At 38.3% G+C, this 17,117-nt stretch overlaps 1 protein-coding gene across 1 annotated transcript in view; it reads right to left on the bottom strand.

Annotated features, from left to right (window-relative positions):
* HDAC9 (histone deacetylase 9) overlaps positions 1-17,117 on the bottom strand; it is an 810,729-nt gene that overhangs the window by 220,043 nt on the left and 573,569 nt on the right. The window contains exon 17 of the mRNA XM_070369757.1: positions 13,298-13,405. Within this exon, the coding sequence (XP_070225858.1) occupies positions 13,298-13,405 (108 nt within the window). The remainder of the gene's footprint in view (positions 1-13,297; positions 13,406-17,117) is intronic.

Here is a 17,117-nt window from a genome sequence, read left to right on the forward strand (position 1 = left end):
AGCTTGCTCAAACTCATGTCCATCGAGTCGGTGAAGCTATTCCAACCATCTCATCCTCTGTCATCCCCTTCTTCTCCTGTCTTCAATCTTTCCTAGCATCAGGGTCTTTTCCAGTGAGTCAGTTCTTCCCATCAGGTGGCCGAAGTATTGGAGCTTCATTTTCAGCATCAGTCCTTCCAATGAATATTCAGGACTGATTTCCCCTAGGATTGACTGACTGGATCTCCCTGCAGTCCGAGGGACTCTCAAGAGTCTTCTCCAACACCACAGTTCAAAAGCATCAATTCTTCAGTGTTCAGCTTTCTTTATAGTCCAACTCTCATTCCATACATGACTACCAGAAAAACCATAGCTTAGTGTAAGTCTCCCCAAAATGTCAACTTACTAATTCCTAGAATCTATGAATATTACCTTCAGTGACAAAAGATATGATAGCAGATATGATTACTATGACAGACCTTGAGATGAAAAAGGTATTCAGCATTATATAGGTGGTCCCGTTCAAATTATATGCATTTTCTCTTTCTGGCCACGGTGCCCTCCATGTAGAAACTTAGTTACCTGATTAGATAGAACTCACACCCACTGCAGTGGGATTGCGGAGTCCTAACCACTAGACTACCAGGGAAGTCCCCCAAATTACAAGCATTCTTAAAAGGTCTGAGAGAGTTGCAATGATGGAAAAATTTCACAAAAATGCCAGCCTGAGAAGGTATCTAGACCCTCTTGCTAGCTTTGAGATGGAGGGTTTCTCTTCTGTGATGTGCAAGGAACAGAGAGAGGCCTCCAAAAGCTGCTAGCAGCCCCCCAGCTGATAGCTAGTCAGAAAATAGGGACCAGATGGTCTCCACAATCATATTCAAATGAATTCTGCCAAAACCTAATTAAGCTGGAGAACCGTACAGGCCCCACTGGGCTAAAATCAAGGTGTCAGCAGGGCTGCAATAAGACCTGTGTAGTTCTTCTGACTTCTAGAACTGAAAATAATAAATTAACTTTGTCTCTATCAAATAAATGTGTGGTAATTTGTTACATAAGCAATAAAAAATTAATACACCCATATGTTAGGGTTGAATTAGGAATGGATAAAAAGGAAACAGCATTATTTCTCTCCCAGCACTAACCTTTCTTTAGTGTTTATCTAATATATTCCACAGCTTTTCAGATCATTTTCAGCTATATGAACAGTCTCATCTTTGTATATTAAAAAGTCCAGTTTGATACAGTTAAACTCTTTAATGTCACATCTAAATTAGAATGTTTCCCCACTGACCTTGTGAATCAGGGACCAATAATGGGTGAAAAGCTATGTGTGCTGACTCTCTGCGACCCCATGGACTGTAGCCCACCAGTCTCCTCTATCCATAGCATTTCCCAGGCAGGAATACTGGAGTGGGTTGTCATTTCCTTCTCCAGGGGATCTTCCCAACCCAGGGATCAAACCCGTGTCTCCTGGATTGTCAGGCAGATTCTTTACCACTGAGCCACCTGAGAAGCTCCCATATAATTTACAGGGTTTTTTTGTTTGTTTTCTTTCTTGCTTGCTCTACTACCTTCATGCTACAGTTATGGATCTTCCAGCTTTGAGTGGGAAGAATAAAAAAGGATGAAGGTTCTGGATTAGCAATGCAATCTGGAGATCTCTTTGGATTATTCAAATGCCCTCTGTGATGGCGGATCCAAACATTGTCCTTCTTCCAATGGGAACACATACAAGTTCTTCAGAGACACTGTCAATGACCTTCAGTTTGCAAAGGTATCACTGTTAAGGGCAATGCACTCACTGGCTGACTTTATAAGCCCTCATCAGCTTTTTCAAACATCTCCAGTCATAGTCTCCTGAGTGGCTTTTGTCTTGAAAGGTAGATCTCTTTGGAGAGATACTTCCAGGATGAACCACATCTGGCTTCCATCCAAAGTGTCCACTGGCCCATAAGAGAAAAAAAAAATCCTTGTCCTACCCACAGTGTCAGTTTCACTTCAGCTGCTCACCTGCTGTCTCAACCTGCCCACATGGCAGTTTCAGCCAGCTCTCCACTCTGTCCCCTCGAGGTGACAAGCCTGGGCGCCTTCTATACATATGTCAGGCCCCCTAGTGAACTCTTTCATGTCCTAGCCTGGTAGCAGACTAGAATGATCCTACAAATTTCTGTAACTCAATGTGCATTAAGCTAAGAACTAAAAAGCTGTTCCTCCCACTTTCAGACATAAGCAATTTCCTTGACCCCTTCTCCATCTCTTACACATTTGGCTTATCATAGGGAAAGTACAGAAAGAAACAGAGCAAAGTAGCCAAAACACTGAAATTCCTTTTAAAGAATGTTCCGTCAATCACATCTCTCTTGTCTGGTTTCCAGTATATAAACTGGATTAAGTAAGATAATTGCAGGTGTATTTGACTATCTTTCACTGAATCCATTTAAAAGGTGTCTATCATACATAATTAACATCCACTGTCCTCAGCTTGGGACCTTGGTCAAAATAGGAGTCAACACAAATATTCCATGTCATCTTTATTTGATGTAACATTTTAGACTGGAAAACAGCCTAAAAAATTTTAAGAAGGGCCAAATTGATGGCAAAATGTATTTGAAATGGCAATTCACCTTTATCTGTAAGCAGTAGTTTTAAAATGTAATTGCTATGAAGGAAATGGCAACCCACTCCAGTATTCTTGAGTGGAGAATCCCATGGACAGAGGAGACTGGTGGGCTACAGTCTGTGGGGTCACAAAGAGTCGGACATGACTGAAGTGACTTAGCACAGCACATTCATATTCTCTAAACTATGAGAAATATGATCTCAATTTAAAATGGTACCTCTATGCACATATACTGGAGAAAGAAATGGCAACCCACTCCAGTACTCTTACCTGGAAAATCCCATGGGCGGAGGAGCCTGGTAAGCTGTAGTCCACGGGGTTGCAAAGAGTAGGACACGACTGAGCGACTTCACTTTCTATGCACATACACGTGTATGCTAATAATTACGTGTGTGTTTGTGTGTGTGCATTCCATTATCTAGCTCTAACATCATCTCTTGCTAGCCACTCTACAGATAATTCCAGACACACAGGCCTCCTTGCAGTTCCTTAGATAAGCCAAGACTTATTTACTCCACCGTACAAGAGAGATTCTATATTTGCTTTTTCCTTGTCTGTGCTATTTCCCCACTTCTCTATGTGATTATTTGATTACTTCATTCAGCTCAAATCTCTCCTTATTAATCTGTAAAGCCTTCCAGACAATGAAAACTAACAGAGCCAGCCTTCCCCCTCAGTCTCACTCTAATTCTTTTATGCTTTATTTCTTCCCCATGGTATGTACTTTTACCTGAAAATATGCTTCCTATATATTTGTTTTATAAATGGAAAGGTAATCATTGAAATCCGCAAGGTTACTTACAGTCTGATGCAGGTGACATCACAAAGTATCATCACAGGCTTATATTAAAGTTTAATTGACATATATTTTAAACAATTTTGAATCAATAAAATCCACTACTAGACACATGGAAAGCACAATACAAATATAAAATTCAAAAACAATAAATTAGAAACAACTAGAGGACAAAGACATGTTATCTATAATAAATGATGGTTGGATTGGTAACTGCTATTTTACACAAAACAGGAAGCTGGAAAAGGATGGAGGGTCTTCAGTGTGCTGAGAGAAACGGCCAACTTAGTGTACTTAACAGAACTAATTTTCAAGAATGTGGGCAAAAAGACATCATAGATTTAAAAAAAAATTGAAAAACCATCACTAAAGAAACTTTGAAAAATGTGCTGGAAGAAAGAAAACAAGAAATGGAAGTTTCGGATACAAAGATAAATGGTGAATAAGGAAAATGGTAAATATGTGGGAAAATATAAAGAAACACTGATGATATTTCAAAGTTTAATAATGTCTCACTGGTGATACTATTTTTACAAAAGAGATAAAACCAAAGTACTATAACATAATAGCACAAAATCAGGATAGGATAGTTGCCTTTAAAACATTCTAAAGTTCTTGTGTTGTTAGAGCAGGATAAAGAAAGCAATTATGCTTAAGATTTATTAAATGGTTAAATTTTAAACTGATATTGAATAAAATAATAGAAGTAACTTGTGTATTTCTTTAAATGAGAAGTAACATAGAATGAGGTAACATTTCAGTCTTATGGACTCTGTGGGAGAGGGAGAGGGTGGGAAGATTTGGGAGAATGGCATTGAAACATGTAAAATATCATGTATGAAACGAGTTGGCAGTCCAGGTTCAATGCTCGATACTGGATGCTTGGGACTAGTGCACTGGGACGACCCAGAGGGATGGTATGGGGAGGGAGGAGGGAAGAGGGTTCAGGATGGGGAACACATGTATACCTGTGGTGGATTCATTTTGATATTTGGCAAAACTAATACAACTATGTAAAGTTTAAAAATAAAATTAAATTAAAAAAATAAATAAAATAAAAACAAAGCAAGGGATGAGTGAAAGACGGTGAACACAATAGTAAAACAAAGAAAAAACAATGATAGAAATACATTTATGTATACTATTGCTCATAATGAACAATAATAAATTCAACTCCTCAGTTAAAATATATAATCAGATCAGAAAGCAAAGTCCAGCCTTAAGCTATTTACACGAGATAGAGTTAGTACACAGCAAAGAGAAACTGCAAGTAAAGGGATGGTAAATAATGGACTAGAAACTACTAGGAAAGAAAGAAAAGCTAATAATGCTATATCAATATAATACAAAATATAACTGAGGACAATAGGCTTTACTTGAGATAAGCATTAAATGTTAATAAAAGGTTTAAGAAGGATATAACAATTTTATATTGACCATATCTAATAACAGCTTCATTATAAGGTGACATTTTATAGCCACAAGTTTAGCACATATTTATTTTAAAATACTTATTATTTATCTGAATTCTATTAATAAATGTATTCTGAATTTATAATTATATAACATATATATTTAAAATATTTTTATTTTTTGAAGTATATTTGATTCACAATATTATATCAATTTCAGGTGTGCAACACAGTGGTTCAATATTTTATAGATATTCTATTTAATGCTATCATAAAATAATGGTTATAAGCCCTATGCCATACTTTATACTTATTTTATACCTAAGATTTTATACCTCTTAACCTTCCCCTATCTCATTTCTGTCCCACTGGTATCTACTTGTTTATTTTCTGTATCTGTGAGTCTGTTTTGTTATATTTACTTATATTTTTAGGTTTCACATATAAATGAAAATATACAGTATTTATCTTCTCTGACTTATTTTGCTCAGCATGATACCCTCCAGGCCCATCCATGTTGTTGCAAACAGAAAATTTTCATTCCTTTTTATAGCTGAGTAATATTCCATTGTGTATATATATCACATCTTTATCCATTTATCTGTTGATGGACACTTAGGTTATCTCTGTATCTTGGCTATTGTCAACAATGTTGCTATGAATATAGGGGTCCATGTATCTTTTCAATTTAGTGTTTTGATTTTGGAAATATACCCAGGAATAGAATTTCTGGATCCTGCTGCTGCTAAGTCGCTTCAGTTGTGTCCGACTCTGTGCGACCCCATAGACGGCAGCCCACCAGGCTCCCCCGTCCCTGGGATTCTCCAGGCAAGAACACTGGAGTGGGTTGCCATTTCCTTCTCCAATGCATGACAGTGAAAAGTGAAAGTAAAGTCGCTCAGTCGTGTCTGATTCTTAGCGACCCCATGGACTGCAGCCTACCAGGCTCCTCCGTCCATGGGATTTTCCAGGCAAGAGTACTGGAGCGGGGTGCCATTGCCTTCTTCGAATTCTGGATCCAATGGTAGCTCTATTTTCAATTTTTTTGAGAAACCTTCATGCGTTTTCCATGTGAATGTACCAATTTGCATTGTACAATGTAAACTGTACACAATAGTATACAAGGGTTCCCATTTCTCCATATCCTCACCAACATTATTTGTTGCCATTCTGACAGGTCCGAGGTGACATCTCATTGTGGTTTTAATTTGCATTTTCCTGAAGATTTGTAATATTCAGCATCTTCTCATGTAAGATCTGCAAACATTTAAAAATCTGAAAATGCCAAATACAGACAAATGGGAGAGCCCTGGAAATTCTTATGTGTTGCTGGTGGGCTTTTACATTAGCATAATGACTTAGGTGCTCATTCTCTGTATGTCACCTTCTTTTGTTTCTCAACTCCTCTATTACACTGCCTTCTTTTAAGTTAAACAGATATTCTCTAGTGTACCACTTTAATTTTCCTGTCATTTCTTTTCATGTATTTTGGGTTATTTGCTTGCCTGTTGCCCAGTGGATTATAATTAGCATCTTAAGTTTTAACACTCTAGGTCAGACATGAACCACATTTCAATAGTAACCAAAAGCTTTGTTTTGCTGTTATATAGCTCCATTCCCAAAGCACTCCTTCATGCTGCTGCTGTTACACAAACTATATCTTTATACATTGATTTATGGTTATTTTTTATGCAATTGCCTTTTAAATCTGAGAATAAAGTTGTAAAAATACAATTATACTATCATTTATATTACTTATGTAGTTTCTTTTACTGGTGCTCATTATTTTTTCATGTGAATTTATATGTTTCCTTGCATGTCTCATAATTTTATGTTGCAAACTGGGCATTTTAAGCAATATAACAAGGTCATTCTGGAAACAGATTTTCACTGCTCCTTAGTCATCCTTGTTTTGTTCACTTACTGATTCTTCTGAACTAATTCTATGAAGACTGTATTCTACGTTGCGTGTGGCACTGAACTCTCTGCCCGGTTAATTTAGCAGCTGGTCAGTTAAATGACTGCACAGAGATTTCCGTAACTCCCTAAACCAACAGTCCTCAGCGTCTACAAGGGGCCCTGCTGGATGCACTTTCAAAACTGACAGCTCCACGTTGGCCTTCACTTCCTGTCTGAGCACAGCCTCACAGTAAGCTTGAGATGAGAGCTTAGGGCCTCTCAGGCATTTCCTGAGTGTCAACACAGCCCTGAGGATGCCCACAACCCTACCATGCGTGTGATCTTCTAGATTCTCAGGAATCCAAAGGGCCTTCTCATGGCCCATATGCACATCTCATTCCCCAGTTTTTCCTGGAAGCACTAGGTTAGTTTATTCTTTCCTCTACTGTTGTCCACTACTTCCGGCAGCCATGAAGTTAATCAATCACCTTTAATTTTTTTCAACAAATGCTTCTTCAGTCACTCAGTTGTGTCCGACTCTTTGTGACCCCATAAACCACAGCACGCCAGGCCTCCCTGTCCATCACCAAACCTCGGAGTTTACCCAAACTCATGTCCATTGAGTTGGTCGGTGATGCCATCGAACCATCTCATCCTCTGTTGTCCCCTTCTCCTCCCGACCTCAATCTTTCCCAGCATCAGGGTCTTTTGAGAAAACGGCTTTTCACTCTAAGTCCAGTCAAAATTAAGACAACTTTGCAAATAGAGACTTGTACTGAAGCACCATGCAGGTCAAATAGTGAAAATGCCCTGGGAACGAGCCTTGGAAGAAGGTCCAGTCCCATTCTGCCTTGTCTGGAGACTGCTGAGGCTACTGGGAAACTCAAAAAGGTTAGATGAGAATAGGATGACTTCAAATACAACAAAAGCTCACTGTTCTGAAGGTTTAGCCAGTTTTGTTTTGAATACATGCTTTCTGAGTTGTTACAAGCTTTTGGTTAATTTCCCAGGTTTAAAAAAAATTCATTCTGATAAGTTTTGCCAGTTTGGCCACTGATTTTACGGAGAGAAAAAATTTCAGACGTTTAAACTGCCATTTGTGCTGATGTCATTGTGCAAAATGACTTTGGAATTCTACTTTGCATTACTTACTGAAATGGATTATGTTTCTGTCCTAGGAGCTTACCATTTTACTGCTAGTTATATCATAGTTCAAGTGTTCAAAGTAGCACTGATCAAAAGAGCACAAACCTAGAAATAAGTAAACTGTCCAATAATCAATAAACAAATTATGATGTAGAGGGAAAACAAATAAATCATGGAAACAGTGGCTGACTTTATTTTTCTGGGCTCCAAAATCACTGCAGATGGTGACTGCAGCCATGAAATTAAAAGACGCTTACTCCTTGGAAGGAAAGTTATGACCAACCTAGACAGCATATTAAAAAGCAGAGACATTACTTTGCTAACAAAGGTCCTCCTAGTCAAGGCTATGGTTTTTCCAGTGGTCATGTATGGATGTGAGAATTGGACTGTGAAGAAAGCTGATTGCCGAAGAATTGATGCTTTTGAACTGTGGTGTTGGAGAAGACTCTTGAGAGTCCCTTGGACTGCAAGGAGATCAGTCCTGGGTGTTCACTGGAAGGACTGATGCTAAAGCTGAAACTCCAATACTTTGGCCACCTCATGTGAAGAGATGACTCATTGGAAAAGACCCTGATGCTGGAGGGATTGGGGGCAGGAGGAGAAGGGGATGACAGAGGATGAGATAGCTGGATGGCATCACCGACTCAATGGACATGAGTTTGAGTGAACTCTGGGAGTTGGTGATGGACAGGGAGGCCTGGCGTGCTGCGATTCATGGGGTCGCAAACAGTCGGACACGACTGAGCAACTGAACTGAACTGACTGACTGACATAATCCATATGCATAAATCCTCAAAACATTTAAGTTGGGGGAGAGAAATTTGAGGAATAACAGTAAGATTCCATTTTTATAACGATCTACAACATACAGTTAATGCTATTTAAAAAATACAATAGATTAATAATGATTACTCTTGGGGCAAAAGATAGGAATGAGATAAGTACTGAGAGAACTTCGATAGTGTCAGCAAAGTATTATTTATTTAGTTGGATAAAGAGCTCACATCCAACCATATTATTATGCTTTGTAAGTTATTAATGCAAATTCTTGTCTTTTGGTATGTATGAAATGTTATATAGTAATAAAAAGGAGAGAATCTAGACTATTTGATTTTACTAGACTATATGAAAAAGACAGATTTAACTCCTTTTTTCTTTTATATTTGTACTACCTCAACAAGAAATGCCTTATAAAATAGTTGAAAGAGAAGAGAGGATTGTGAGAATTATAAGCTTTGCCATTTATTAAACTGTGTGCAGTATCTTTAAAAGTTACTTGATGTGTCTGAGCTTGTATCCTATTGGTGGTATCCACTTTTGGTGGTCATTTTGAGAATAATGACAAATTAGATGTAAATTGCCCAGCCTATAGTAGACAGGCAACAAATGGCAGGAATGATTAGCAATATGATATCATAATATTCATTCAAACTATTAAAGAAATCCATCCACTATTTGGATAATCAGGTGAGAATTTTCTTGACAAAAATTTTCAGGCAACTAAAGCCATTTTTACTTTCTTATGACAAAATTGTAGCATTGCCAAAATATCATTAAAGGGAATTCTTATAGTAAACCTTGATAAGGGTTGAATCATTTTTTTCAACCTACTGAAGCATAACTGATTTTAGAAATTGTATATTTTAAGGTATACAACATATTTGACACTATTTTTGAATCAAGTATTGAACTATTTGTAATTTGAAAAAAATAATCTTTTAGAAATATTTCTATTTCTAGACATACTTCCTTACATGATCTTTAGAACAATAAAACCATTTTGAGATAACTATTCTTCCAATTATACTTTCTAATACAACAAACATTTTAGCATTTCAGAATATTTATATTTATCAGTTTCAGAATCTGAGAAATAGCCAATTTATTTGTAAACTTGAAAAATTTCTTCTTGTGTGTTTTTTTCCATATCCTATTAAAAACCTGGAAAATTGGAAAGTCCCCATAACTTCCACTAAACCCCACTGAGTCTGCCCATGCTCTGCCAAAAATATACACACTTACTGCTGCAGTTTGCTGCACATGATCAGTTTAAGCATCCACATGAGACCCAGTCCTTGTGCCTGGATTGTATTTCTAACTCTTTTAACCCATCAGTAGCCCTAGACGAAGATAAGACAGACTGTAGGACAGCGATCATGATCAAGCTCAACATGAAGCAGAAATGCCAGGTAATGAAATCTGGTTTTGGCGTTTTCCTTCTCTGGGTGCACTTCTTATCTCCTAGGTCCCCATCCCCTACAAGTTTGCCGACCTCCCTCCAGCTGTCTCCAAATTCTCAGTTCAGCACCTCATCCAGCCCACCCTATTTGAAACAGAGCTCTTAAAGTGAAAGGCTCTCAGTCGTATCCTACTCTTTGCAACCCCATGGACTATACAGTCCATGGAATTCTCCAGGCCAGAATACTGGAGTGGGTAGCCTTTCCCTTCTCCAGGTGATTTTCCCAACCCAGGAATAGAACTGGGGTCTCCTGCATTGCAGGCGGATTCTTTACCAGCTGAGTTATTAGGGAAGCCCAGAGCTCTTAATTCTTTTCAAATTTCCAAGCAAAATGAGTGCAGTCTTCACAAAACACAGTCTTTATGCCAATGTGGTTTCCTTAAGTTACAGATATACTGGCAAGATGGAGTAGAACATATGAGAACTGAATGCAGATGCAGAAAATGAAAAAACAAAACTAAAGTGTTTCTTTAGGATAGCCTACCAGTGTCCTGAGATAAGAGTCTCTGTTTTCCTTCTAGATCTGAATGAAGTGACTCCACAGTCATGAGTGTTAATGCTCCTGGCCAGCAGGTGTACTTGCCTAGTTACACTCAATCTGAAACAGATAGACACTGAGGACTTCCAAGGTGGTTCTAGTGGTAAAGAATCCACCTTCAAATGCAGGGGACATTAAGAGATGCGGGTTCGATCCCTGGGTTGGGAAGATCCCCCGGAGAAGGAAATGGCAACCCACTCCAGTATTCGTGCCTGGAAAATGCCACAGACAGAGGAACCCGGTGGGCTACAGCCCACAAGGTCGCACAAAGTCAGTCACAACTGAGGCAACTTAGCATGCACAGAGACGCTGAGGAACACTGTGGGTTAAATGGAGTCCCTGAACACAGCTATCTACCACAGTTCTTGGCTATCTACGGTGGCACTGCTACAGGCCTCTCCAAATTATTAGCAGCAAAAGGATTCATTCTCTTGGTCTGTCAGCACTAGTGTGTTTGTTATGGTACTGCTGTCTTGGACTTTCGCTTTGGGCTTAACAATCAGAAAGACAAACCAGCTAGAAGGCCTACGATATTTCCCGAAGTAAGCGGAAATTCGGTTTGGAATATTTACTCTTTGTATGTCATGGTGTATATGACTGAGAATCAGATCCACTTTTCATCTGCAAGAAGATCAGAACGTCAAGACCATGTACAACCTTCAGCGTTATCCGTTCTACCCTGCTGATTTTGCAGAACAAGAAACTGAGGTCCAGAGAAATTACGCGATTTGCCCCAAGTGACACAGCATTTAAGTGGCAGAGCCTGGATCAACGTTCCTTGATTTTTACGCTGGCTCTCTTCCCCTATCATTCTCTTTTCTTTTTTAACCATACCTGCTGATTTCTCAACCAAGGGAAGAAAAAGTATTTGTATGAATCCTTGTTCTTAACATAAACAACTAACGTTAGTTAGCACAGCTGGTGGTCAGCATGTCCGTAATATATATTGCTGACACTTTGTTTGTAACTGATGTGAAATGACTACCTCCTAAAAAACAGAATTAAGTTTTTGTTCAACACGCCTCATACAGACATTTGGCAATTCTGCACTCTATGTGGTTAATAACGATGATGATTTGTTGAGTGTACTATGTGGGCACTCTACTTGGGAGGGTTTCTGAATTACTGATTAAAGTTCAACAAAATCAAAAACAATTAGAAACTGTGAAATGCTAACTTAATAATTTTTGTTTGTTATCAAGTGGGTCTGTACCAGAATAATCTTTTAAAAACTGTAATATTGTGGCCAGACGATATATTCCTGTGATCTGAATTCTTTTGAAAATAAGACTCTTAAAGATTTCTTTTAAAATGTCAATTTATTTTAGAGCTACAAGTAACATAACTCAAACAGGAAGAATTATTTCTCAAGTGCTACTGGGAGAGAGCCAAAACTTCTCCATAAGGCCGATTCCTTCCTTCTTTTCAACAGCTCCTTATCAAAGAGTGACTACTAGGCACCACATTAATGGCCTCATAAATCTCCTGAGATGAGTAACTGATGTCCTGAAGCTGATCAAGTCATGTCAACTTAACATGAGACATATATACATGAATGTGTGTATATATACACACACATATATTTACTATAGACTGTCTTATCAAAATGCTATTTCTGAAGGTTCTGACTTAAAGAGCTAGAACAAAGACTTCTGGGACGGACAATCCAATGTAAAGTGCACATTCCTACCCTGTATTTTTAATCACTACTGAAAGAGTCAGCTGTAATTGAATAAAAATTCATTAGGCATAAAGAAAAATAATCCTAATTAGATTTTATTTTAGATTAACAAAACTCACAGTGCCAGTATTGTTGGTTACAATATATTTCCCTTAAGCCCCACAATTGCTAAAAATACCAAATCCATCACTGGCCAGATTTCGTTATGAAGTGTGTGAACTAGTGCATTAAAAAGCTATGTTAGCACCAACAAAGTTTATTGGGGCAACTGCGTTCGAGACGCACATGGCATACCTTTAAATAGCACTGTTAAAATATCAAATAAAACGTCAGTGTCTGTCAGGTCTCTGGCTTTTATAAATTGTTTAGACTGGGAAACGCTGGGGTTTGGACATTGTTCTTTTCACATGATGGAGAAAAGAAGAGACCGTAAAAAGAAAAGAACAATAAAGAGTAGTTCATTTTTGAAGTTCTTTCATGGCAAAACACACTCTGGATCATTACCCTTCTAATCAACAATTTCCTTCTTCCTCTCAATCCTTCCCCTCTGATATTTACCTTTCTCCCTGCCCCCACCACTCGTCTCTCTGGGTGGTATTCTGAGCTTATACACAGTACTCAGTAATCAGATTTTTCTTTTATGTTGCTTCAAAAGAAAATCCCAGGAGGGCATGACAGATATGTATAGACTGGGTGTTTTTGACCTGGACCATAGCTTTACTCACCATTTCTGTGCTCTTAAAAATACACCAGAGTGCCCTAACCACAGAGTCTCCCCAAGGAGAGGAAGGCCCTGAGAGCCGGATCAGCTACCAGCTACCTACAGACCAGTTATTATCACACCTCAGTGGCCATCCCTCTGCCCCTTCCCTCCGCCCCTTGCCTTTTATTACTGCACCACACTCCCCACAATTCCCAAACAACAACATCTCTGTTTCAGCGTCTTCCCTGGATTTCCCACACTTAATGCAACCCAGACCTCACCTTCAGCTCTCCGGAGGCCACTCTGGAAGCCAGCTCGATGACACAGCCAACAGCCATGCGTGCAGCGCCGGACGAGTGCAGCTCATTCCAAATGGTGTCACTGTCCACCTGAGCAAACAGTCAGCAGAGCCCTCGGAAGAGAGGGAGAGGAGGAGAAGGAATAGAGGCAAGAGGAGGGGGAGGAGGGGAGTTCAGGAGAGGGGAGAGAGAGAGAGCAAGCAGATTCGTGAGGAAGGGCTGGCACAGCAACAGCCTATGTACAATAACATCAGTCTTCCGTCTTGGCCAGCTGAATGGGCCTTCTGGACACGGCTTTGCTTATACTTTTTCTCTACACTGACTTCTCCAATGGAAACACATTCCTGCCATGCCTCACTGCCATTCCCTGTTTAGATTTCTCATTACAAACGGCATTACATAGGCCGGATCTGGCGTAGTTACAGGCTTGCTAGAAACCAGGCCCCAGCAGTAGATAGAGTAAAAGCTAAGAGCACTTAGCTATACATAAAAATCGGATTTGCAAGTGCTAGAGGGGGAAAATTCAAATACCTCTCTGGCTGCAGGTTTACAGGGAGCCAAAAACAATTATTAGGCAGGCAGCAGTAGCCGTCAGTGAGTAGGAAGTAGCGACCACAGTTCAGGTTCTCCGACTAAACGGAAGGAGTGTGTGGTCCTCACACTTAAAAGATTCACAACACTCAACTGCAAGGAGTGCTCTGACTTCCAAAGTAGAAGCTTCAAATTTCTGACACTTAGTACAGTTTGGCAGTTAGTCTTAGTGCAAACTGGTATTATTAAAATTAGGTCATTAAAATATATGGTTGCTCTGTTGCTAGAGAACATTATCATCAAAACAAAGCATGAAGTAGTATTTTGGATTTACTTTTATAAAATGCTGTTTACTCTTTTTTGTGCATTCATTAATAAAATTTATACAAAAAGCACAAGAAAAGTGCAACAGTAGTGGTTTATGTTACATATTTTTATGTACATAATGGTAGTGACTTATTCACTAAGATGTACCTGACTCTCGTGACCCCATGGACTATAGCCTGCCAGGCTTCTCTGCCCATGGGATTCTCCAGGCAAGAATACTGGAGTGGGTTGCCAAGTCCTTCTCCAAGGGATTGTCCCGACCCAGGGATCAAAGCTGGGTCTCCTGCACTGCAGGCAGATACTTCACTGAATGAGCCTCCAAGGAAGCCATGTATATAATATTTTATAACATTAAAAATAATATCAGATGGTAGAAGTCTCTAATTTATAACACACTTGGAGTTCTTAGAAATGCAATAAAAAATTTGTGACTGTGCAAATATCAAGACTTCTTAAATGGCTCAAAGAAGGAAATCTGACACAAAATAACAATTTTTTTTAAGAAGAAGAGCTAAATTAAAGAAGCCTAATGACAAGCAAACACAATAAAGGATAACACATGTTCACATGTACTAAGTTTCCTAAGCACTTTCACACGCTTTTTCTCATGAAAGCCTTAATGATTTAAATTCTGTTAAGAACAATGAGCATATATATATAATAAATTAGAACAATAAATAAATAAATAGAATATTAAGATCCTCTCAAGAACAGCAAAGTGGTAAAGAGAGAAGATTTTGGAATCAAACTGTCCAGATGAGATTATGACCTCACCACTAAAAGGCTAATGACATGGGCCATCAAGTAATTAACATCTCTGTTCTGTGATTCCCTTACCAATGAAACAGCAGATTTTTAAACTGCCATCTGAATACAACGTTGGAGGGGATTAAATGAATAAGTGATACGCAACTGTTAGCTACTACTACTGGCTGCTGTTGAACTCATTTTTTTTCAAATAACTATCACATAGTTGAGGCCTGAGACACTGTGGCGTAGAGCGGCTACTCAGCAGATCTGAGAGCCCTTAGAGACTTCTGACCCTGAAAACACACGCCTTTCTACCATACTCCTTAAATAAAACTTGTTTTCTAAGAACGTTCAGCCCATGTCACAGTGAGCACCATCATCTCAACACCATCAACTGAGAAGTAGAGGAGCCACCAAATGAACCCTGCAACCTAATCATTTACCAGCTAAACTGACTGAGAGCTTTATTTATTTACTTCTTTTATTAAACCACTGTAAGTAGTTATTTGAGCTTCATGAAGATATAGCCTTGAGGAAAACGGTTGCTTAAGCTAAAAAATAAAAACCAACATTCACATTGTGTTGGATACTTTTAAACCAATTTTTTTTTTTTTCAGAACATTTTAATTTTTTTTTTTTAAACTTTACATAAACCAATTTTTAACCATTACATAGCTATAGGTGCCAGAGACAGTCCTCATTAATCATTTTAAAATTACTGGGAAGACAAGAAAACATAAATTAATAAATCCTCAAAGAAAACTAGAAGCTGGTTCTTTGAGAAGACAAACAAAATTGATGAATTTTTACCCAGAATCAAGAAGAAGAGGAGAACTCAAATCAATCAAATTAGAAATGAGAAAGAAGTTAAACTGACCCTAACCACAAATAAGAGGCACGACAAGAAACTATTCACTTACAAAATGCACAACCTAGAAGAAATGGACAAATTCTTAGAAGGGTACACCCTTCCAAGACAGAAACAGGAAGAAATATTTTAAAAAAGGAAAAAACTAATCACAACTGCTAAAATGGAAACTGTGATCCAAAAACTTCCAACAAACAAAAATCCAGGACCAGATGGCTTCACAGGTGAATTCTATCAAACACTTAGAGAAATTAACATCTATCCTTCTGAAACTTTTCCCAAAACTGCGGAGGAAGGAATACTCCCAAGCCGTTCTACAAGGCTACTATCACCTGGATAACAAAACCACACGAAGACATCACATGCAAAAAAAGAAAACTAAAAGCCAATATCACTGATGAACACAGATGTAAAAATCTTCAACAAAATACTAGCAAATTGAATCTAAAAACACATTAAAAGGATTATATGACACGATCAAGTGTGATTTATCCCAGGGATACAAGGATTCTTCAATATTCACAAATCAATCAGTGTGATACACCATACTAACAAACTGAAAAATAAAAACCATACAATCATCTCAATACATGCAGAAAAAGCTTCTGACAAAATTCAATACTCATTTTTGGTTAAAAAAAGAAACCTCCAGAAAGTAGTCTTAGTGGGAACCTACCACAACATAATAGAAGTCATATACAACAAACCCACAGCAAACATCACTCTCAATGATGAAAAACTTAAAGCATCTCCTCTAAGATCAGGAACAGAAGCAGCATGTCCACTATCACCGCTATCATTCAACATAGGTTTGGAAGTCCCAGCCATGACATGGAGAAGAAATAAAAGGAATCCAAACTGGAAAAGAAGTAAAACTCTCACTGCTTGCAGATGAGATAATACTATATAAAGACAACCCTAAAGATGCCACCAGAAAACTATCAGAGCTCATACTATGAAACCCTTAAGAGGAAAACATAAGCAGAGAAATCTCTGACATAAATCGCAATGTATCTTTTTTGATCCACCTTTTACACTGATGAAATAAAAATAAACGGGATCTAATTAAAATTAAAAGCTTTTGCACAGCAAAGGAAACTATAAACAAAAGGACAGTCCTCAGACTTGAAGAAAATATTTGCAAATGAAGTGACAGAGAAAGGATTAATCTCCAAAACATGCCAACAGCTTATGCATCTAAAATATATATATATATATATATATATATATATAAAAACCAATCAACGAATGCGTAGAAGACCTAAATAGGTATTTCTCCAAAGAAAAGACATACAGAGGGCCAAAGACACTCAACATTACTAATTA

Source organism: Bos mutus, chromosome 4 (assembly GCF_027580195.1).
Source record: "Bos mutus isolate GX-2022 chromosome 4, NWIPB_WYAK_1.1, whole genome shotgun sequence".
Taxonomy (NCBI): domain Eukaryota; kingdom Metazoa; phylum Chordata; class Mammalia; order Artiodactyla; family Bovidae; genus Bos; species Bos mutus.